Source organism: Drosophila serrata, unplaced genomic scaffold (genome assembly GCF_035046125.1).
Source record: "Drosophila serrata isolate PLE 108 unplaced genomic scaffold, ASM3504612v1 contig_156, whole genome shotgun sequence".
NCBI classification, from domain to species: domain Eukaryota; kingdom Metazoa; phylum Arthropoda; class Insecta; order Diptera; family Drosophilidae; genus Drosophila; species Drosophila serrata.
In genome coordinates, this window is record NW_028257054.1 from 538,838 (window position 1) to 559,466 (window position 20,629).

Below are 20,629 nucleotides of genomic sequence, written 5' to 3' on the forward strand. Positions count from 1 at the left end.
AGATTCCAAAATAGTACATCAATTGTGTAAAACAGTAAAATAATATATCAAATAATAAATAATAATTAAATTAGAATATGTCCAAGTTGGCAGCTCTGCTGATTAGATAGTCCAACCCATCGATAGTTTCCATGGTATCAATCGAATTATGAATATAAATATAAATCGATGGCACCACTAATGGTTTTCCATCTCTAAGCGCTACTGCTGATATTGATTTTTATTTTTGCGACGTTATTTTGCTTGTTTAGAAAATGCAGTCTGAAAAAACAATCGACATTTACTTGGAAGCTATGGAGGTGTTAATACACCATATTCTATACTCGCGGGGCGTTTATCCGGCTCAGATATTCAAGAAACGTCGTATTTACAACACCCCGGTCTTGGTCTCTATTTTTCCGCCGCTCAACAAGTATTTGGCGTCTGTTTTGCGATCTGCCAGGGAATTACTCGCCCACCAGGAGCTGCTATGTTTGGAGGTGATTATTTACCAAAAGGATAATGAGCCATTAGAAAGCTACCAGCTCCAGGTGGAGTCCCTTGAGGATCCAGGTTCCAAGTCAGCGCCACAGGATCCTAATTTGATGGAGTATGAGCAACAGTTGCGCTCGGCAATTTACAAACTATCCGAGCGGGTAAAGCATCTGCCCAGGCTTTCGCACGGTCGATGCCTCTTTAAGGTCCATGTGCACACTTTCCAGGATGCATTCGTCCGGCTGAGCCATGACTCGCAGTACCAAGAGTTTCCCTATCTCCAGATCGAGAACTTCGAGTCGCAGGCGCCATCGCAAAAGATTTCCCTGCTTCCCTTGGCCAAGGTGGAAAATGTTGGACTCAAAATGCAGGCATACATCTTTGGCTGAATCATATATGTATGTAGATCTTAAGTCAGTAATTAATTAAATATTATTTGCATTGCTATTCAAAAGGTTCGCTTCTTCTGTTAAGAAATGTAATGACAATCTTTGGATAACTCTATACATTCATGACTAAAATACTCACTGTTGGGTCTGAAATTTTTAGTTCCTAGTTCAATGACAAGCAAAGTTTACGTTTAAACATTACCGCAAGTTAATTAATTTTAAACTAAAATTTCACTTGTATATACATAAAATTATATATATTTACTTCCTTTTAATTTGGATAGTCGTTTGTTAAGTATAATTTAGTTATTTATCCAAATTATCGATAATAAGCTTAAGCTTGTCTTGTGGATTCTACTATTTAATAAGTATTAATTTTTAAAATGATATTAGTTCAATTTCACAGCTGCTTTATACAATAAACACATACGCATGCATAAATATACACATATACGCTATAAAATAATCCAGATATGCGCAAATTGGATAAAAATGCTTAAAATAAAGAGATGACTTCTGAAAAAGTTAATCAATTGCAGTTTTACTTCTCCCGCAAAGGTGCGGGATGAATAATTATTTTTGCTCACAATTATATGGTTTTAGATAAGACTTTTATTTTATAAATGGGTGACTTCGAACTTTATGGGTTGGATTTACAGAATAGTGAATTTAAATTGTCCATATACTACGCTGCACCCAACAGCTACTAAATCTATACTCTAGAGCAGTCCCTGGCGCTTCAGATCCTCAAATGTTTTCCGGTTGACCACGTTGCCCAACGAGTCCTCGAACTCCTCCTCCTGATCGGCTATCCAGCGCTCGCTTTGCTTCTGCGACTTGAGCTTTTCCCACAACGTTATCGCGTCCTCGATCTGGGTAACGTTGGCGAAGTGGGCGGTGTTGGGAATACCCAGGCATCGCATGCCGTGCGCATGACGCCACTCAGCGAAATGTCTCTGGAAGGCTTTGGGACCCTTGTACGTGAAATTGCCACAGATCTCGCAATTGTAACTGATGTTCAGGCCGTGCAGCTTGTACAGCCAATAGGGTATTGGTTTGCCGTCCCAGCCAAGTGGCAAATTTTTGGGATTGTAGGGCACATCGTCGGCATCAGGGTCGTCGTCGTTGTCCGACTCGCTGGCTTCCACATCGCTGTCGTCCCGCTCGCCGCCGGTTCGAGCCTGCTTCCGCTGCACATTCTCCTTTGTGGCTGCCCGCTGCTCAGACAAGAGCTCAGCGTACTTGTACAGTAAAGCCTCCAGCTGAGCAATCTCCTTGTGACGCTCGCCTTCACGTGACTGAGCGGTGGCAGATTTGGCGCTGGGTTTCTTTGCCATCAATGCTGGATCCAGAGTGCTCTTCCCTTTTGTCGAAAACAGCCGCTGGGCACGCTCCTCTAGTGTGCCGCCACACTTCAGCCCCAAGGCCACCAGGGCAGACTTGAGACGATCCAGTCCCAGAGATGCCAGCTCCTCCCAACTGGAGAAGGCGGAGAGATCGAGGTGAGCGCCAGTATTGGCCAACGCCGACTCTGTCTCCTTGAGTGACCAGCCGGGAAAGACGCCAAGCAGCCATTGTCTCTGAAAATCGAGCTCTACCTTCAGCAATTCCCCCTCCAAGTCCAGCAGCGGCTGAATTCGCAGGATGAAGTGGTGCAGATAATCGTTGAGGGTTTCCAAGTACTTCCGGTACTCTCGGTTCTTTCGCTCGCGCGGTATGTCAAAAACGTGGTCGAAGGACATCAAGTAGGTGATGTAGTCCAGTTTCTCTACGGCGCGCAGATTCAAATACAGTTCGTAGCACTCATTGAGGTCCAGATAACGGCCTCCGCCCTCCTCGTCAGTAAACTCCACTAGGGCGCTCATGTCGTCCGGATTGTTGTACACGCGAATCATCTCGTCGAACTCGACGGACAGCGGCACGCTCACCTCGGCGGGATGCGACTTGTAGAATTGCTTGATCTGCTTGAGGCGGGCATAGAACTCATTGAACTCATTGGGTCCCGACAAGGCGGCAATCTCCGCCTTGCGCTCGTTGTCCTTGTCCTCGTACAGGTCGCGCAATTGGGCGGTGGCGTTGTGGTGCAGCTCCATGAGGTACTTGAGCCGGTGCTCCGAGTGGATGCGCTCCTTCTCGCCCGGCTTCTTCGTGGCGTGCTCGTCTACCATCAGCTTGACCAGGCGTTCGCGCTCCTCATGGTAGCGCCGCTGCTGCTCCAGAAGCGTCTCCATGGCTCTCTAGTGTGAAAGTACTGTTGCGATGCAAATTAAATTGGAATAAATGCTTTATTTTCACCGAAATCCAGACGAAAACAACTTTTTTCTTCTATTCAGCATGTGTACATGGAGATGAAGCAGTCACCGCGAAGCGCCGACATACCATTCGCCGCAGACGCGGAAAAGTACCTCCCTGCCGACAAATACACATTTTTTGGCCTGCCACAGCAGGGTCACACTTCCCGTAAAATCATATGATCGATTTGCAGTGAAAATTTTCAGACGTCGGGCAGAAGGCAAAGTAACTTATCGTTTTTCCACTTTCCTCGTGTTTTCCCACAGTTTCAATATAAACTCGGCTCTGAATTTACTAGTTTAATAAATTTGTAATCAATTGCAGGCACGGTCGAACGTGGATTTCTTCGAAACACTTGAATTTCTTTCGGTTTTGTGCAAGTGAAAAAAAGCAGTCAAGATGGCATTGAGCGATGCTGATGTACAGAAACAGGTAAATGGGAGCATAATTGGGGGGAAACAAATGTAAATTTAAGGAGAAAATGAAGAGATTGGTCTTGGAGTTTGTAACAACTAAAGATGGCGAAGTCATGGGATCCAATCCGAGGAATGTCCACAAGTCATGTGAACTATTCGCTGCCGCCCCTTCCGATGGGCTGTTTACTACCTGACTGATTGGGCTTATTATTTCGATGAGTTATCCCACAATTGGAAGAGGTTTATTGGTTACAATGGCAATTGAAAAGATTCGAAAGATATTTATCCAAATACTTTGCGTAAAAAGTGAGTAAAAAATACGTGCTGGTCATGTGACACGGCCCCGCACTGTTTCAATTGGTTGGAGCGAGACGACTAGTGCGGCGCCCCCACACTCGCACTCTGTCACACGACCAGCAAGCCCCGTTACGTTATCAGCCGCGAAAACGTTAACGAAAATAAATAATGGCTGGAGTTTTAAACGTTTATACCCAAAAGAAATCGTCATGTGACGATATATTAACTTAGCAGGACCAACTAACCTGAGCTTCGTTCGTCCGGTTCGTTGCAGATCAAACACATGATGGCGTTCATTGAGCAGGAGGCCAATGAGAAAGCCGAAGAGATCGACGCCAAGGCCGAGGAGGAGTTCAACATCGAGAAGGGACGCCTCGTCCAGCAGCAGCGTCTCAAGATCATGGAGTACTACGAGAAGAAGGAGAAACAGGTGGAGCTCCAAAAGAAGATCCAGTCCTCCAACATGCTCAACCAGGCTCGCCTGAAGGTGCGTTTTCCTTAGGAGTTCAAAGCTGAAATCTCTGCTCATTTGGTACTACGATAATGTTAAACAGGTGCTGAAGGTGCGCGAGGACCATGTGAGCAGCGTGCTGGATGATGCCCGCAAGCGTCTCGGCGAGGTTACCAAGAACCAGTCCGAATACCAGACCGTGCTGACCAAGCTCATCGTCCAGGGACTGTTCCAAGTTATGGAGCCCAAGGTGATTCTGCGCTGCCGCGAGGTCGATGTCCCCCTGGTGCGCGACGTCCTGCCCAAAGCCGCTGAGTCGTACAAGGCCCAGATAAACCAGAACGTCGATCTGGTCATCGACGAGAAAGACTTCCTCTCTGCTGATACCTGCGGCGGTGTTGAGCTGCTGGCCCTCAACGGACGCATCAAGGTATGTGCCCATAGCAGCTTTCCCAACCAGTGGGCTAACCAAACTAAGCCTTGACCTTGACTTATTTCCTAACAGGTCCCCAACACTCTGGAATCCAGATTAGAGCTGATTTCCCAGCAGCTGGTGCCCGAGATTCGTAACGCCCTGTTCGGCCGCAACGTCAATCGTAAATTCACCGACTAAATTGTTAAGTGCAAAACACAAAATCCAACAGAGTAACCAGATAGAAGAGAACCAGCCAGCATCAACACCTATCCAGCAGGAACAGTTCAAGTTATTACCAACCACCCACTAAATATTGAACCGAAAAGTAAACTCATTCTTTGGCAGAGTCGGCAACAGCAGCTAGGGTTATATTCGATTCAAAACACTTTGCCGTTCGTTGTCTTTGTAATATCTACTATTCACACAAAACTCATATATATGGTCCGATATATATATGGTGTATGCCAATACTTACTATATAGTTTAGAGGACACGATCCTGGGAGCAGCATACAAAAGCATAATACGAGTTTGTTAAAGTTTGTTCGTTTTTTTTACATCTACATATACGCATATTTCTGAGCAGTAGGTCTTCAGGCATGTGCTTTTAATTGTATACATACACTTTAAAATTTGCATACATTCCTGTCCCAAGAATTTTGTTTTCTACTTTTTTGCACCCCCTCCAATGCGTTATCTTTTTTGTAAATTAATTTCTGTCGTCTGTAGTCTTTGTTGAACTCTTACATATACATATATCTTTGTGTCGTTTGTGTTTGTAATTATCGTGTTGTGCAGCGGTTAGGAGGAGCAGGAGCATCGGCAGCGTAATAGTAACCCCTTCTTCGTGCCGCTGGCAGTCTGTGCACGCGCCCATTCAGCATTGTTGCCCGCCGGAGCACCGAAATGGACACCACCAGAATGTGACTGATTTCGCTGCTTCGAGGGCAACGGACGCGTGTGCAGCTGACACCTGGCACCATAATATCCCCGAAGATCATCAATGTCTGTTGTTGAGCGAGCGAAAAAACGAATACACACCCGCACGCACCACATAAAAAGCCATCATCATAGCCACAATCGCATCCACGACGTTGAAGTATTGCCAAGCGGCCGGCTCAAGTAGCTAAATTTGTTGACCTTAAGTTCAGCTTCCGTATAAATACTTTACACAAAATATTAAAAATGAAAAGAAAAAAAAAAAATGGAAATTAGTATGACTCAATTTATGGGGTGCCGAGAAACTGCCTTCGCTTCCAGCCTTCCTTCGCTGCACCATCATATCCAGATCTAAAACTACAGCTATTGATCCTTGTATTTGAATGTTCATAGTGTATTCTTCAGGCTCATTTCTAATCAACGTTACCAAGTAAATTGAATTGTTCAAAAATATGATGAATAACTACAGATTTAGCAAGCAAATACAAAAATAGCATATGCGTTATTATATAACATCGAGTACTATATACATTACATGAAATACGAAATGCAAGAAAAATTACTTTTAAACAAAATTTATGTTGAATAAAAACAGTATTTCCAAAAACAAAACTAAATGTCATTCTCTTTTTAATTTCTAGTTTAATATGCAATAAAAAAAATAATACTTGTCTTAGCATATTAATGTTTTAATGGAATAAAAGTAAGTTAAGCCTATTATTATAGCTGCAACCTGTTGAGGTGAGTCATATTGATGAAATAGATTTAAAAAAAAAAAAAACTTTTACAGTTTTTAACATATTTTTATCGAATTTGATTCCATCTTTTATTATTATAAAAATTCGTTTTTAGTTTTATGAAAATCGGAATACTATATAATATAACTGCCAAACAAACGGTTCTTGAATGTAGATAATCAGCAAGTATCTTTTAAAAGTAAGTAACTATGAACAGTAAGTAACTATGATCAGTATGTAACTAAGATCAGTAAGTAAGTACTATGATCAATAAGTATGTATAATCATTAAGTAACTATGATCAGTAAGTATCTATAACCACCAAGTAACTATTATCAGTAAGTATCCATGACCAGTAAGTATGTAATCAGTTACTAAATTTGAACACTAAAAAACAATGACTTGCAACTTTTTTAACACAACACATATCTGAGACCTGGCCGGCAGAGGTCACTTCGTTCCGGGGATGTTAGAACCAGTTGGGAATCATATGCAAAGATGTGCGAGATTTGCTTTCGAGCACATTTCAAGCTATTTGAAGAAAACAATGGATTTATTCTTTTATATCATTTTACTTGTATATAAGTCGGAGTATGGTAAATCGGCGGACAATATATATACATATATATATCTGCCATAGGAACAATCGGACGATTTATAGAACTATGATCAGTAATTAACTATGAGCTGTAAGTAACTCTGAACAGTAAGTATCTATGACCAGTAAGTAACTATGATCAGTAAGTATCTATGACCAGTAAGTGACTCTGGACAGTAAGTATCTATGATCAGTAATTAACTCTGAACAGTATGTATCTATGACCAGTAACTAACTATAATCATTAAGTATCTATGAGCAGTAAGTAAGTATTATGATCAGTTACTAACTTTGAACACTAATAAACAATGACTTGCAACTTTTGTAACACAACACATATCTGAGACTTGGCCGGGAGAAGTCACTTCGTTCCGGGGATGTTAGAACCAGTTGGGAATCATATGCACAGATGTGCGAGATTGGCACATAATTAAGAACAAGGTATTTGAACGACACTATGGAGTTATTCTTCTATATAATTGTACTAGTATATGAGTCGGAGCACGGCGAATCGGTGGACTATATATATGTATATATAAATCTGTTTAACAGATTTTCATTCATACTATAACATATACATAGCTGCCATAGGAGCGATGGAAAATTTTTGGAAAAAATTATACCTTTTTAATAAATTTTCATTAAATTTATGATATAGCCATTTTATATTATTCTAGAATTTCGTTTTAATTTTTATTTAAATCAGACTACTATATCTATCATATAGCTCTCATAGGAACGATCGAGAAATTGATACAATTAAAATTAAATAATTAGTTTTCAATTTTCAACATATTTTGCAATTGAATTATCCGATCATATCGGAAATCGAACATAAAAGTAAGCTTCTTATATCGATGGAAAATATTAGGAAAAAACTACAACTTTTAAACAAATTTTTATTAAATTTAAGATATAGCCATTTTATATTATTTTAGAATTTCGTTTTAATTTTTATGAAAGTCAGACTACTATATCTATCATATAGCTCTCATAGGAAGGATCGAGAAATTAATACAATTAAAATAAAATAATTAGTTCGGCATAACTAAGCCAAAAAAGGATTAATTTAAATCCGGAAAGCTCTTCTTTGTTAGTTTTTATTAAGTTAATATATAATAACAAATAATAAATAATAAACCAAACTAAATTAAAAATTTAAAAAAATTAACATTTCCTTCAATTTCTCAAAATTTAACGATGAAACCCCTTATAAAATTTTGAAAAAGTTTTTTTTTCAGCCGGATATGGCTAAATCTACTTGTCTTTTGATGCTGATCAAAAATATGTATGATTTATAGGGTCGGAAATGAGGGAAGTTATGTATAATAAAATATTTGTGGAACTCAAGCATACATAATTATATCATAGTTTATGAGCACCAACCAAATGTCTATAACTTCGTTATAAATAAACATAATTTCTTCTGACATATATATGTAATATGTACGTTTACAAAATTGGCATAATTACCAAAAATTTAGCAAAGGTGGAAAAATCACATGTATTCCTTATAACTTTAAAACCTAAGCCATATAAATAATTTAAATATGAATTATGTTTAATATTCATATATTTCTGCAATTATATAAAAATGTATGTATAGTTTCCACAAGTTTGTAATATTAGACATCTCGAACAAACAAGAGCTTTTTGGAACTATTGAAAAATGCCACGCGATACAAGGTGATATGAAATAATGGAAAAAGCTTCTGTTGGATCGCTAATTTTATCGATAGTTCAATATATTCCAATTTAAGTCTGAAAAATAATCGACCCAGACCCGTAAACAACCTTACATTAAATCAAGCAACAGTTTTGGTTTTGTTTGGTATTTAATTTAATGGTTGTATACATATATGTACTTCCATACAATTTAAATTTCTTAATTTCATCGGCCTCGTTCAAATTTTGGTGCGATGAAATATCAAGTTTTGTTCCGAAGTTAACTCGCCAACGTGCACATTTATCCACCTGGCGGCACATATTTTGAGGATGAATATTACTTCTTTTTTGTTCTTTGTATATGCATATATGGGATAAATTTTAAATAAATAATGAGAACATACAAACGGGCCAAAGCCCTTTTTTTTTTTAAACATAAAGCGCCTTCTCGTGCATCTCTAGTTCTCCAACTTTTGCTACAGGGATCTCCGCAAAGTTGACTTCGAATCTTAAAACTTTAGTTTTCCTGTACTCTGTTATTAAATTAATATCCACCAGTTTTCTTCTCCGTCTCCGATATTGTTGATATTTTCTTCTTCATCTATATTCATTTGAGGCAAACTGAATGCGTATGCATGACAGATGCATTGGAAAACTAGGATATCAGGCATTGGACTACGAAATTTGAATTTCTAGCTTGACTCTGTTGTTTTACTCTCTCCTTTTTTATTGGAAATTTCTGAGTAGTATCTAGGTGGAGTTTCTCAAAATGACTCTGTGATTTAAAGGGGTGGACTGTTTAGTTGTATAGATGCGTGTTCCAAAAACGACGAATGGGGATGGATGGTGTGTAGGGGTCGGCTCCGTTTGTGTTGCTCTTTTCATTCTATAACCATTTAACCAAATTGTTATTCGCCATTCTTTTGCTCGTCCTCAGATTCCGATTCTAAAAAGAAAAATTAGAGGAAAGGTTAATGTTTTTCAATATATTTATATAGTGATCCTACATCTGACGAAGTGAAACAACTGTCCAAATGATTATTGGCCAAATGTAACTATGATTAGTTATATGGACACCCAATCACTCAAATGCTCTGGCACAATTCATTCCCTGGCAGCCAACGGAACGTTTCTAAAGACATTCGGGGCTTTTGCCAGGATTGCGCACACAAGTCTAGTCTGTCTGAAGCGAAGCTTTTGTCCGAACGATTATTGGCCAAGAGTAACCATGGAAACGGGTTATATGGACACCCAATCATTCTTTTGCTCTGGCATACTGTACATGAACCCTTTAAAATTGCGCCCCATTTGACGGAAGCGCTTCAAAAGCTTGGTAAGAAGCATGCTGCTCAGAGGATCTTATAGTGGAGATGTGTCCAGGTTTTCATTGGCCTGCGATGCTCTGGAGTTTGAGGAGCAACGAGGCAAGCAAAAAACCCAAATGCTCTTGCAATTTTGTACAATGAAAGTGTCATCCGGGACAAGACCATTCTCAAAAATTGCACTAGTATATATAAGAATATTAAAACAAATTAACCAACCTTCTTCTGCTGATTGAAGCCATTCGACAAACTTGCGCATTTGTTCGAGGAAATGCATTTTTCCTTTGTTGGAGTGGCCGTCCTTGTACCAGCGCAAGATGATCTCCTCGGACAGGACCTCGGTCTTGTAGAACAACAAAATGATCTTCTGGAAGGCCTTCATAAAGTTCATGTTCTCGTAGCAGAACTCTTGGACCTTAAGAATCAAAGCCAACTCCGATCGGTCTGTTGAGGCGAAAGCCTGCAACAAGGTGCAGTATGTCTTCAAATGACGAACAGCCTGGTCGGTAACCAGCTCCTCCTTCTTGTTCCATTCGCCCAATGACATGATGGTGGACCAAATCTGTAACAGACCACAGAAGGAGTTGGGTTATAGGACTTTTTTAGAATCCTATAGTTAGTTTTGACTTACAATAACAATTATTTCATGATCGGGAATGTTGTTGCGTTGCGAGAACTCCTTAATGTCAGCGGTTATCTCATTGTGGGCCTTCTCGTCGTTGATATCATCGATGAGGGCCTGCTGCAGCTCGCGTTTAGCCTCTTGGCTGGCCTGAGCTTTGTGCAGCTTAATGATCTCGTTGAGTTCCTTGTCAAGAAAAACTTGTTTAAAATATTCCTCAGTACGTTTGTTTGGTGGGAAAAAGTCCATAAGTCTGGAAAAGAAACAAATATAATGAATTATTTTCTCTTTGCTTGGCATAATCGCCATTGTTAAATTCAATTTAAATTGTTTAAATTAGTGTACGAAATTAAATCGGCACCCAAATGAAGCTAATGTTCATTTGCGAATTGGGTAAAACTCCGCTAAATTTTCTCTAGGAACATCAATTAAGGATGCACAACAGAATAATTGAAGCATCTTCCTGAGAACATTCCAGATCTAATCGAATTACATTCGAGCGAGCCACTTACTTGCTTTCCAGTCCACCCTTCTTAAGCGCCTGTATCAGATATGCAATGCCCTTCTCTTGCTTGAACGTCTGGAACAGCTCTAGTAGAAACTCTAGTGCAATGCCATCCTTGATCAGGTGCTCGTTGTTTAGTACCAGTAAGACATTTGGCGGTACAGAGCCGTTAACTGTGAAATCAAAGAAAAATAAAAATTAGCAACTGTACGCAACAGAAGCAACTCGACAAGATTCTACAAATGATCGTGCCTTGTCCTTGGGCTCGTGGCTTTTGGATGTGGCAATAAGTCATCCAAGAGTCAGTATACCAAGAGTGAGTTCACTTTAGCCCCTCAGCTGCAAGTCGAACAACGAGTGTTCATCGAGACAACTAATAAATTAGCTGAATGGGCCTAGAGCAGGTGGTTTTCCTGCATACTATTAGCAACTCACCTAACCAGAGCGCAGTCATACGCGCAAGCTTGATGCGTTCACTGGGAGTAAAGCCCTTTACGAATAGTAGAACCTTTCCCATCTCCTCTTCGAACATTTTCTCAAGATACTTGTACCGTCTGATGAGCTTAACAAATACCTGTAAGAAAAAACAAGGAATTAATAATTTTAGCTTAACTTGAATTAATTGCAATGCCTAGCGAGAGTTGACTATTGTTGCAACATTAGAACTCTTTAGATTGCTGGATTAAGATATTTGACAAAATAAAGACAAGTAAATGAATCTTTTCATTTAGCACAATTCGATTAAATGACCTTGCAGGTGAGCATTCGTAGCAAGTAAATAGTTTTGTTGACACATTAGAAATCTCCAGACTGTTAGGGTTTAAAACAAACCAAAGACAAGTAAAATGTGTCGTTTCATATTGCATTTTCTTGACACCGATTACATTTTTAAACTTTATAATCAGCTCTAATGAAATGCATAATTCAACTTTCTTTGTCCCTTGATCAATTAATTGTGCAAGATTATGTTTTAATAAAATGCACGATTCGATTCAATGAGCTTCGCAGTGAGCATTCGTAGCAAGTGAATAGTCGTGTTGACACATTAGAAATCTCCAGACTGTTAGGGTTTAGAACAAACCAAAGACAAGTAAAATGTGTCGTTTCATATTGCATTTTCTTGACACCGATTACATTTTTAAACTTTATAATCAGCTCTAATGAAATGCATAACTAACGAGGAACATTTTTCATACTTTTTTTTTGTCCTTTGATCAAGAAACACATTAACTGTGCACGATTTTATTGCTTGTATGTTGAAATTTTACTTACTAAAGGTTAGAGAGGATTTCTAAAGTTGCGAATGAAATGTTTGTTAAAATTCGTATACGAACCTGCTCATGGTTGCGCATCGACTCCATGCTCTCGGGGGCATCGAAGATGCAGTAGTTTGTGCGCGGCTTTTCGCCATCCTGAGATATGGAACCGCCAGGCACTAGAAATATACAAATATAAAAACGGGTTAATTAAATCAAGTAAGGAAGGAAGAGATTCGAAGAAACTCACCTAAGAGACCACCCGCAATCAATATATCAAAGAGAACTTCGCCGTAACGACGGTAGTCGAGCTTGTTGCCCGCGCTGTCTAGATATTTAGAGATTTGTTCCAGGTCGCCTTCAGTTTTTTCGAGACCAGCAATGACCGCATCACGGAATCCCGTTGGGTCATATTTTTCTCTTTCATCTCTTTTTCTGGTCTTGATGCGTTGACCCGATAGCACTGGTCTTTCAGTTTTTTGACTCATACAATAAATTGCTGGAAAAGGGAGAGGAATTGATCAGATATGTACGTGCTTTTGATGTGTTGTTGCCTAGTTGTTTTCAGTTTGTTACTTGTAGCTTGACTCAATTGGCAAGGTCACTAGATCAATTACAAGGCAGATTTATTACAAGTTCTTCTCGTTTCAAACTTTTTACTTTAGAGAGCGAGCGAGTCTAACCTAAAAATTCCCGTACATGTGCTTTCGGCACTCACACATTCGCGCCTGGTCGGAGAGCAGAGAGGGCACAATCACCCTCTCTCTCTAGCACACTCACACAGAACCGTTCCATCTTTTTACAGTTTGATAATGACGAAAGAGGGAATGAAAGGCGAAACAAGAATCGCCCGCCCAAGAAATCGACAAAGAAACGCAGAATATAAAGTGAAATTTTTGACGTTGTTACTCTGGTAGGTAAACGAGGTCATTGTACATACACACATAGACAAGCACAGGGTCTTTGTGCTAGCGTTGAGATGTGTGTGGCTGGGGAAACTGACAGTGGCGAAAACGCAAAAATGGAAAATACGTTGCCAAGTACAAATTCGATTAGCACTTAAACTTACACTTTCACTCAACGGAAATAAGTCTGTTGGCCGCTTCCGCGTGTCCTTGTTAGTAATCGAAGGTGGACGCGCTGGTGTGTGATTCACGTGAGTGTGTGCGTGCGTGTGCGCCTGTTGCTTTGACGAGAGCGAGTATGAACGTTTTTAAAAATATGTAATTTAATTTAACCTCGCGCAGCGGTTACTAATACACGTGTGCCGACAGAACACACTCGAACACTGCGACAGATCAAGGCAGAAAGTTGTCGATTTCTTCTTTTTGCTTGCTACGAGCTTTCGCACTGTAAAAATGACACGCACGCACACACTCACCCAACAACCGAAGACGGAGCGGGAGATGAATATTTTTTAAAGGAATTTACGTTTTTGGCCTTAATATCAAAGTTTAGAATTTTGCTCAAATAGAATTCAGACCAAGTCCAGAATTCTATTTTTAACAGCTATCACAATCGGTTACTAGGTATTTGTTGTTTGTGTCTGCGCGCACCACTTTGTTAAATGAAATTCAGCAAGCGAATGACACGAACGAGACGAAGTGAGACGAAGCGATAACGAAGACATGTGGTTCGGCGCCATTTTGAAGCGACACATTTTCAACGCTAAAAAGAGAGGAAGAGGGGAACGAAGAAAGGGAAACGCAACCGAGAACGGGCATCGGGAGGGGGGTTCAAAGTGTGCATATTTCTGTCGCTTTTATTTAATAATGTACAGGGGTACAGTCTAACAAAGGCCCGATGCTGAACTAAACGTTTTATTGCGTGAATTTCTGACCACCCGATGACTAACCTCACCTAACTACGCCCGCAGTTCGTACATAACCTCTTTTTTCGTCGAAAAAATGCACTTCCGAAGGTTTTTGTCCTTTTTATCGAAATTTTACTTTTAACGGGTGGGTGTTGTTTCGCGCCTGCCTTATTTTACTTATTTCTACGTATGCAGATTTCTACTTACGATTAAAACAAAAAAATCTGTTTTGCTGCGAATAGAAGACTTTTCTGTACTTTTGGGGCTGTGTTCAGTGTGACCCTGTCGCTATGTGGGAAATAGCGATGCTGCTAACGTCGATGTATCGAGTATCGATATATTTTAACGATGTTTTTTGATAGCGATGTTAAGCGATGCATCGATGTTCAATTTTGAATACATCTAGGGATATCGACATCTTCCGACAAACTGTCATCATTATTGAAAAAGCAAACGCAAAAAGAGAAGCAATTGTGGTTGTGCATTGAGAAGCAACCGTGATAATGGTTTGGGTATTTGCTGAACAGAGGTTCGCAACTTGCTGCGAATCGCGGTAGTGTACTATCGGTTGTTATCTCTTCTCTAGAACATTAGCCGGCTGTTCGATTTTGTTGACAAAATGTTAAATGCCGAATTAGCCGGTTTACCGGACATTAAAGCTCCTGAACTAACTTTCGAGAACCTGGTAAAAGTTTTGAAGACTCTCCGACCGTTGCAGAGATATAGCTTCTGTGTGGAGGCCCAAAACGAAGGCGACGTGGATAAGGTAGGTGCGTGGGCACAGATTTCCTTAAGTCAAAATCTACTTTTCGGAAAAAAAAAGCTGTACAGAGGCTTCCTGAAGCTGCTAAAAGGCAACCTAAGCCTGGAGGAGGTTGTCGCCCTCTATTCTGCATCTGTGGTTTTGTTTCTTTTGGCGGACAACGAGTGGGAACGACTGTGCAACCAACGGCTGGAGCTTTTGAACAAGACCTTCAACTACTCTGACACACTGAAGCCAACGATGATACACTATGCCACGGTTGAAATGCTCAATAGCCTTAAGGCGGCCAACGCCAACGAGGAGTACTTTTTTGTCTACCTGCTAGATGCAATTCCACATATTCTTGTGGCCAGCGACACTGGCAAGATGATCTGTCTCGGCCTCCTCCGCTCTCTAATAGCTGTCTTGTCCGGGTCACCGATAATCCTGTACATCTATCGCAGCGTAAGAACGATTGTGTCAGTGAAGCACTCGCTAATCTTCATTTATTTGACAGCTGAGGGAGGCTTGGGAGATGGTGCCACAAATTAGCCAGAACGTGATACTCCTGGAATGGTCGCTCCGCAAAACCTACGTCCTGCTAAAGGCGTTCTCGCTGCTTATGTCCGCTGTCGCCTTAAATTCGGCCAATCTGGAACTAGAGCAGGCTGGTTACAGGGGTTTCGAACTGCCCAACAACACAGCGGAGATCTCAGATTGGTTTAAGACCCTGCGAGACAGGCTCAAGGAGAAGCACACAGACTTAAAGTGCAAAGTGGGGCTGCAGGTAGGTGGAGGGAGCTTTGAAATAGTAAAGTATATTTAAGATTTTTCTTATTTTGTTCAGTTAGTGCGTTTCGTGGACCACAACATCCTTGCGTACCTCAATGAGACGGGGAACGAGTCTAACTCCGAAGCAGGAAACGAGGCGACTTCGGAGGTTGGAAATGACACGGCCGCATAGGTTTTACTGTTAATTATTTATTAATTCGTATTAGTAATAGAATGTTTACATTAGCACATAAAGCCGAAGCTAGAGATTCCGTGCATTTATTTGAACTTCTTGCCGCCCTTGCGCGCCGCGGGAGCATCCACGGTGGCCACCGAGCTCGAGTAGTAGCTGTTTGATATGCGGTTCAGGAAGTAGAGGCCCACCAGCGAAAAAAGGATGCTGGTGGTAGCGCAAACCCGGTGAACGATTCCAGCTGCGGCCACCGTCAGCGAGAGGCAGAAGAGAATCTCCGGTACGAGCTTAGCCTGGAAGTCTTGGCCAAAGACGAGCATCTCCACGTTGGATAAGCAGGTCAGGCTCAAAATGAAGAGCCAGGAGAAAAGGTATCCGCCCAGCAGAACCTTTAGCTGCGAGTCGCTAAACCAGTCTGCACAAAAGCGTAGTGTGGCAAAGATTACAAGGCTGAGAAGGCCCGAGATGATGGAGGACACCAGGGTGCTCTTGTTGCTCGATGAGGCGGCTGCAAATGATCAGGGTTGATGTTGGTTCATTTCGCTGGGAATTCCGTTTAGTTGCTTACACATATTTTATTTTTTCTAAGCCGGCCGCCGGCGTCTTTTGTTTCACGTTAGGGATGTGAAAACATATGGTAATATATGAATATACGTGAAAGTGTATCGATAAGTATCACTAGTGAATGGCGGCGAAGAAGAAGCAACGACAAATCTGGTCACTCTGCAGCCAAAAGCAATAACATTGCCGCACAATTAGTTTTCTTATAAATTGTAAATAAAAGATTGCTGCGACATGGCTTCGCTTTTGGTAGTGGCCACCAGGGCATTGCGCATCACCGCGCTGCAGACTCGAAACGTGGCCACCACATCGCCCAGACTGATCAAAGAGAGTGAGTTGTGCTCCGGGCCAAGAAGCCTGTTTCATAACCTCTTTTAAAGGGGTAAAACTTTTACTTAATTTAATTAAAAAACATTGATGTGCATCGCTTGCAGTTCAGGAAAAGCAGGAGAGTAATGTGAAGGTCTTTGAGGGCGTCAACGTGGAGTCGCCACGCGCCGAACTAATGCTGAAATCCGCCTGCCAGAGCAACTTCTGCCCGGAATGTACGTTGGACCTGGACATCAAGCACACGGACGTGCTCATCCTCTCGCAGTATGTCCGCTCCGACGGCTGCATGCTGCCCAGAAGGATTACCGGGCTGTGCCACCGTCAGCAGAAAAAGATGGGCACCTTGGTGACGATGGCGCAGAAAGCGGGATTGATGCCGAACCTGGCGCCGGCGTGGAGCAAGAGAGATCCCAAGAAGCGTTTTGGCTGGCGCAAGTTCAACAAGTACTTTATTGAGTCCACAATTAAATATTAACTAGAGTTAAATTTGCAATAAATGTGTTAATGTTGGCTTACGTTAAGAGGATGGCTTATAAGTTAATGGGCTATGTTAAAGTCTCCAAAAAAGGCCTTCAAAACTAAAAAAAAGGGTTTGATCATAAATCAGTTATTTATAATAAAATACTTGGCAATTTTTTAAATTTTCCTCTCAATTGCTATAGATATTAGTGCTGAAAACTTCAATGTTGCACACAATGGTTTTGCCTTACAAACCCCTTACGACTTTTATTTTTCACTTTTCTTTAGCTAAATATAAAAATATTTAAATGAAAATAATTATAAACAAATTTGACAAATAAATAAATACATCGATAGAAATGAATTTTTATACATCGATATGTCAGTATTTGTTTAGGTCCATCTCAAAATTTACTATTTATAAATTGTTTGTTCCCGCGACTTTTTAAAGCCAAAGTAAAGCTTAAAAAAATGAATTACCTGAGCCAAAACTGCACTGTCCACGTGGAGGTTCGCCTCAAACGCACTGATCAGTGAGTACCGCATGGTGTTGCGAAGTTCGACCTTTTTATTAACTCCATTATTTCAGGCGTTTGCAGACGCTGCATTCTATACTGATGCCGGCTTTGAAAGCTTATTTGCAGTCGGGCAGAGACCTCCCGCTCAATGTCCCCCTTGTCCCTGCTCTGTCCGAGGAAGAGCGCCAGCTGGTGGATACTGTGCTACTCGAGTGCGACAACGACGACGGACAGTGGCTTGATTCATCGGCCCACAGCAAGTTCCGTTTCCACTTCTATATGCCTCATCCAACGGATGCAAGCTCCGGTGCTGGACTCTTCGATGGAAGCGCCAGCGGTGATGGTGATGGCGTCGATAGCGTCATAGCAGCCAATCACTTTTTACTGCCAGCCAGTCAGCTTGTGGGTCTCTGGGAGAATCTGATCTACGAAAGCGGAGTGAAGGAGAAGCTTCTTACGTTCGCCCTGTCCGCCCTGAGCTTCTCGCAGCATCGTGTGGACATGAATGTGATTGCCTGTAACCGCCTGTTGCTGCTCCATGGCCCGCCAGGAACGGGCAAAACAAGCCTGTGTAAGGCTCTGGCCCAGAAGCTGGCTGTTCGGACACAGGGCAGCTACGCATACACCCACTTGGTGGAGATAAACAGTCACAGCCTTTTCTCTAAGTGGTTTTCGGAAAGCGGTAAGCTTGTGGCGGGTCTGTTCTCAAAAATCGGAGAATTGGTAGCTGACAAGAACAACCTAGTCTGTGTGCTTATCGACGAAGTGGAGTCGCTGGCATACGCTAGAAGTTCCATGTCCAGCAATGAGCCTAGGGACGCCATGCGTGTTGTGAATGCGGTACTAACCCAGCTGGATAATATAAAGGCTTGTCCCAACGTGCTCATCCTGGCCACTTCCAACCTGGCGCAGAGCATAGATCTAGCGTTCCTGGATCGTGCTGATATCCGTCAGTATATAGGTTATCCGGGCTTGCCGGCTGTTCGATCTATTTACAAGACTATGTTGGCGGAGCTCATGTCGACGGGCATCGTGCAGCGGGAGGATTTGGAGGCTGAGGATGCCGAGGAGGGACTCTTGACTAATTTGGCTGAAGTCAGCATCGGTCTAAGTGGTCGCACCCTGCGAAAACTGCCGCTCCTGGCCCACGCCCAGTACACGAGCAGCCAGTTTTACGAAGAGAACCAAAAAATAAGCCTTTCGGACTTTCTGGACGCCATGCGTTTGGCCTTGGACCAGCATTTGACTGAACAGCGACTGCTGAAGCTAGAGTCTATGGAGCAACTCTGAGCTAGCTTTGTACTTAACCAATTCTCTCATAAGTCCAGACAGTAAAAAAATATAAAGACCCTTCACCCACACCCAAACCTACTGTATTCCCATCAACTGCGATACTTTGTAAACTTCAATTTGCTGCTATGAAAAACAATCCGAGGCAGAGGACCAATCCTGTCCCCATCCTGTTAGCTGCTTCGTTTCATTTGCACACGACACAGAGATTTTCCCATTTCTTTATCCGGCTTTTGATGTGAAAATCAAGCGTGAAATCTTGTTATTTGCTTGCAAGCTTCTACTTCGACTGTCCAGGCAGGCTCTCATCTCAATCTTTCCATGTGCGGATCTCCCCTGCACCCATCACCCTTCCTTTACATCGATATGCACAGACATCGGACATTGGACCCTACGCAATCTCAGCATTTTTGCTTTACCCATCCTTCCACATACGAGTGCTGGAGCACTCTTGAGTCCGGCACATGTCATAGCCAGCGTTGCAGGGAGGCACATGGGTTGGTGGCCAAGGGCACCAAGTTATTGCAAGTGCAAGTGACGACTAATCAAATTCGGTTGACGATTTGATTCTGTGTTGACGCTGCCTGTTGATCCAGATCATCCATTGGGAATCAACCACTTACTCGCAGCATAAGTTTGGTTCAAAACATGGAAATCAAAATGAAACAAACATATAGGTTGCTTCAAGAGCCTTTATCTATATACATATATATGTATTTTTCACATTTCATATAGAAACCCGTTTGTATCAATTCGGGCACCAAATATTTAGGCCATAGTTAAAAAAGTCGCAGAGTGTCTTTCTATTTTTGAAAATTTAAAACTTTTTCATTTTAATAGCACCATAAACTAATTTTTTAACAATGTACAACATGCCAATGTCAATGAAACTCCATTTTCGTTAATAAAATTTATATATTTTTTAAATAAAAAATCGAATACACTATAATCCCTACAAATGTATGGGTGGTATGGCCTAAAGGCTTTAATTAAGTCAGGAAAAAAATCGGAATTATTTGCTAGTAGATTTGCACAATGGCAGGTCCGGGTGGGTCACAATGAGGGTGGCAATAAACCGGAAGACAGTAAAAATAGACGAAATAAGAGCCGGCATCAAATTATGTGAACGGATAGCTGCTGGGCTAATAAAATGTAGATGTGGGCCCCCTGGAATGGAGTGCGATAAAACAGATTCCCGTTGATGAAAATGTGATGTGCTTGCTGTTCATGTGCGGATGCCTTCCAGTGTCCTCCTGCTGGCTGGAGCATATAAAATATACCTGGTTTAATAGCCACACGGCAACGGTATCACATCAGTATCTGTATCTATAAGTGGGGCAACCGAGAAGAAATCTTATCAGCATCTTATAGTCATGCTTAGTTGATTGGGCTTCTGCATTGCGCTTTAAGAGTGATAAAGCTTAACCAAAGACAATTTAATAATAACCTTCTTACGCATCAAAGTAAAACTTACTTTAAAGCAATAAATGGAAGTAGCCATTTCTTCTACTATAATGTATATATTTTTGGTCAACAATTATAAATTATATAAATATCTTTCATAGAGTCAAAGAA

At 41.4% G+C, this 20,629-nt stretch overlaps 8 protein-coding genes across 20 annotated transcripts; 5 read left to right on the plus strand and 3 right to left on the minus strand.

Annotated features, from left to right (window-relative positions):
- Positions 1-142: 142 nt before the first annotated feature.
- PolZ2 (DNA polymerase zeta subunit 2) lies at positions 143-1,392 on the plus strand. Its single transcript, XM_020943668.2, has one exon. The coding sequence runs from the start codon at positions 255-257 to the stop codon at positions 861-863; it is 609 nt and encodes a 202-aa protein (XP_020799327.2). The 5' UTR covers positions 143-254; the 3' UTR covers positions 864-1,392.
- A 63-nt stretch (positions 1,393-1,455) lies between these two features.
- On the minus strand, positions 1,456-3,267 carry noi (splicing factor 3a subunit 3 noi). The gene has a single exon (XM_020943665.2). The coding sequence runs from the start codon at positions 3,092-3,094 to the stop codon at positions 1,583-1,585; it is 1,512 nt and encodes a 503-aa protein (XP_020799324.2). The 5' UTR covers positions 3,095-3,267; the 3' UTR covers positions 1,456-1,582.
- A 64-nt stretch (positions 3,268-3,331) lies between these two features.
- Vha26 (V-type proton ATPase subunit Vha26) lies at positions 3,332-6,284 on the plus strand. The gene is made up of 5 exons (XM_020943666.2): positions 3,332-3,380; positions 3,480-3,587; positions 4,143-4,355; positions 4,423-4,749; positions 4,825-6,284. The coding sequence occupies exons 2-5, from the start codon at positions 3,555-3,557 to the stop codon at positions 4,930-4,932; spliced, it is 681 nt and encodes a 226-aa protein (XP_020799325.1). The 5' UTR covers positions 3,332-3,380; positions 3,480-3,554; the 3' UTR covers positions 4,933-6,284.
- Positions 6,285-8,823: 2,539 nt separating this feature from the next.
- kra (basic leucine zipper and W2 domain-containing protein kra) lies at positions 8,824-14,621 on the minus strand. Of its 12 annotated transcripts, none has more exons than XM_086826236.1 (9): positions 13,759-14,202; positions 13,447-13,517; positions 12,628-12,876; positions 12,456-12,556; positions 11,557-11,695; positions 11,129-11,294; positions 10,626-10,869; positions 10,214-10,556; positions 8,824-9,618 (listed from the first exon to the last, which is right to left on the minus strand). In XM_086826236.1, the coding sequence occupies exons 3-9, from the start codon at positions 12,863-12,865 to the stop codon at positions 9,581-9,583; spliced, it is 1,269 nt and encodes a 422-aa protein (XP_086682362.1). In that variant the 5' UTR covers positions 12,866-12,876; positions 13,447-13,517; positions 13,759-14,202; the 3' UTR covers positions 8,824-9,580. The 12 variants fall into 12 exon arrangements, with proteins under 12 accessions (XP_086682362.1, XP_086682357.1, XP_086682356.1 ...); XM_086826231.1 differs by having other exon boundaries at positions 13,447-13,557; positions 13,759-14,036; XM_086826230.1 differs by having other exon boundaries at positions 13,447-13,563; positions 13,759-13,999.
- Positions 13,273-15,981, plus strand: LOC110177147 (uncharacterized). Of its 2 annotated transcripts, none has more exons than XM_086826242.1 (5): positions 13,273-13,290; positions 14,777-14,956; positions 15,014-15,397; positions 15,450-15,719; positions 15,780-15,975. In XM_086826242.1, exons 2-5 carry the CDS (start codon positions 14,810-14,812, stop codon positions 15,894-15,896), a joined length of 918 nt encoding a protein of 305 aa, XP_086682368.1. In that variant the 5' UTR covers positions 13,273-13,290; positions 14,777-14,809; the 3' UTR covers positions 15,897-15,975. The 2 variants fall into 2 exon arrangements, with proteins under 2 accessions (XP_086682368.1, XP_086682369.1); XM_086826243.1 differs by lacking the exon at positions 13,273-13,290 and having other exon boundaries at positions 14,705-14,956; positions 15,780-15,896; positions 15,951-15,981.
- LOC110177150 (protein KRTCAP2 homolog) lies at positions 15,898-16,550 on the minus strand. The gene has a single exon (XM_086826244.1). It carries the CDS (start codon positions 16,214-16,216, stop codon positions 15,983-15,985), a length of 234 nt encoding a protein of 77 aa, XP_086682370.1. The 5' UTR covers positions 16,217-16,550; the 3' UTR covers positions 15,898-15,982.
- A 1-nt stretch (position 16,551) lies between these two features.
- Positions 16,552-17,308, plus strand: mRpS18A (mitochondrial ribosomal protein S18A). The gene is made up of 2 exons (XM_020943726.2): positions 16,552-16,788; positions 16,892-17,308. Exons 1-2 carry the CDS (start codon positions 16,692-16,694, stop codon positions 17,260-17,262), a joined length of 468 nt encoding a protein of 155 aa, XP_020799385.2. The 5' UTR covers positions 16,552-16,691; the 3' UTR covers positions 17,263-17,308.
- Positions 17,309-17,586: 278 nt separating this feature from the next.
- Positions 17,587-19,988, plus strand: pch2 (pachytene checkpoint 2 protein). The gene is made up of 2 exons (XM_020943754.2): positions 17,587-17,779; positions 17,836-19,988. The coding sequence occupies exons 1-2, from the start codon at positions 17,718-17,720 to the stop codon at positions 19,052-19,054; spliced, it is 1,281 nt and encodes a 426-aa protein (XP_020799413.1). The 5' UTR covers positions 17,587-17,717; the 3' UTR covers positions 19,055-19,988.
- Positions 19,989-20,629: the final 641 nt, after the last annotated feature.

Bases quoted from the DNA above. Each gene is read 5' to 3' on its own strand.
- PolZ2 (XM_020943668.2), top strand. From the start codon at position 255: ATGCAGTCTGAAAAAACAATCGACATTTACTTGGAAGCTATGGAGGTG.
- pch2 (XM_020943754.2), top strand. From the start codon at position 17,718: ATGAATTACCTGAGCCAAAACTGCACTGTCCACGTGGAGGTTCGCCTC. The intron at 17,780-17,835 runs GTGAGTACCGCA...CCATTATTTCAG, and splicing joins CGCCTCAAACGCACTGATCA to GCGTTTGCAGACGCTGCATT.
- mRpS18A (XM_020943726.2), top strand. From the start codon at position 16,692: ATGGCTTCGCTTTTGGTAGTGGCCACCAGGGCATTGCGCATCACCGCG. The intron at 16,789-16,891 runs GTGAGTTGTGCT...CATCGCTTGCAG, and splicing joins GCCCAGACTGATCAAAGAGA to TTCAGGAAAAGCAGGAGAGT.
- kra (XM_020943711.2), bottom strand. From the start codon at position 12,865: ATGAGTCAAAAAACTGAAAGACCAGTGCTATCGGGTCAACGCATCAAG. The intron at 12,557-12,627 runs GTGAGTTTCTTC...GTATATTTCTAG, and splicing joins GATTGCGGGTGGTCTCTTAG to TGCCTGGCGGTTCCATATCT. The intron at 11,295-11,556 runs GTGAGTTGCTAA...TTGATTTCACAG, and splicing joins TATGACTGCGCTCTGGTTAG to TTAACGGCTCTGTACCGCCA.
- LOC110177147 (XM_086826242.1), top strand. From the start codon at position 14,810: ATGTTAAATGCCGAATTAGCCGGTTTACCGGACATTAAAGCTCCTGAA. The intron at 14,957-15,013 runs GTAGGTGCGTGG...GGAAAAAAAAAG, and splicing joins ACGAAGGCGACGTGGATAAG to CTGTACAGAGGCTTCCTGAA. The intron at 15,398-15,449 runs GTAAGAACGATT...TTTATTTGACAG, and splicing joins TCCTGTACATCTATCGCAGC to CTGAGGGAGGCTTGGGAGAT.
- Vha26 (XM_020943666.2), top strand. From the start codon at position 3,555: ATGGCATTGAGCGATGCTGATGTACAGAAACAG. The intron at 3,588-4,142 runs GTAAATGGGAGC...GGTTCGTTGCAG, and splicing joins ATGCTGATGTACAGAAACAG to ATCAAACACATGATGGCGTT. The intron at 4,750-4,824 runs GTATGTGCCCAT...ATTTCCTAACAG, and splicing joins CCCTCAACGGACGCATCAAG to GTCCCCAACACTCTGGAATC.
- LOC110177150 (XM_086826244.1), bottom strand. From the start codon at position 16,216: ATGCTCGTCTTTGGCCAAGACTTCCAGGCTAAGCTCGTACCGGAGATT.
- noi (XM_020943665.2), bottom strand. From the start codon at position 3,094: ATGGAGACGCTTCTGGAGCAGCAGCGGCGCTACCATGAGGAGCGCGAA.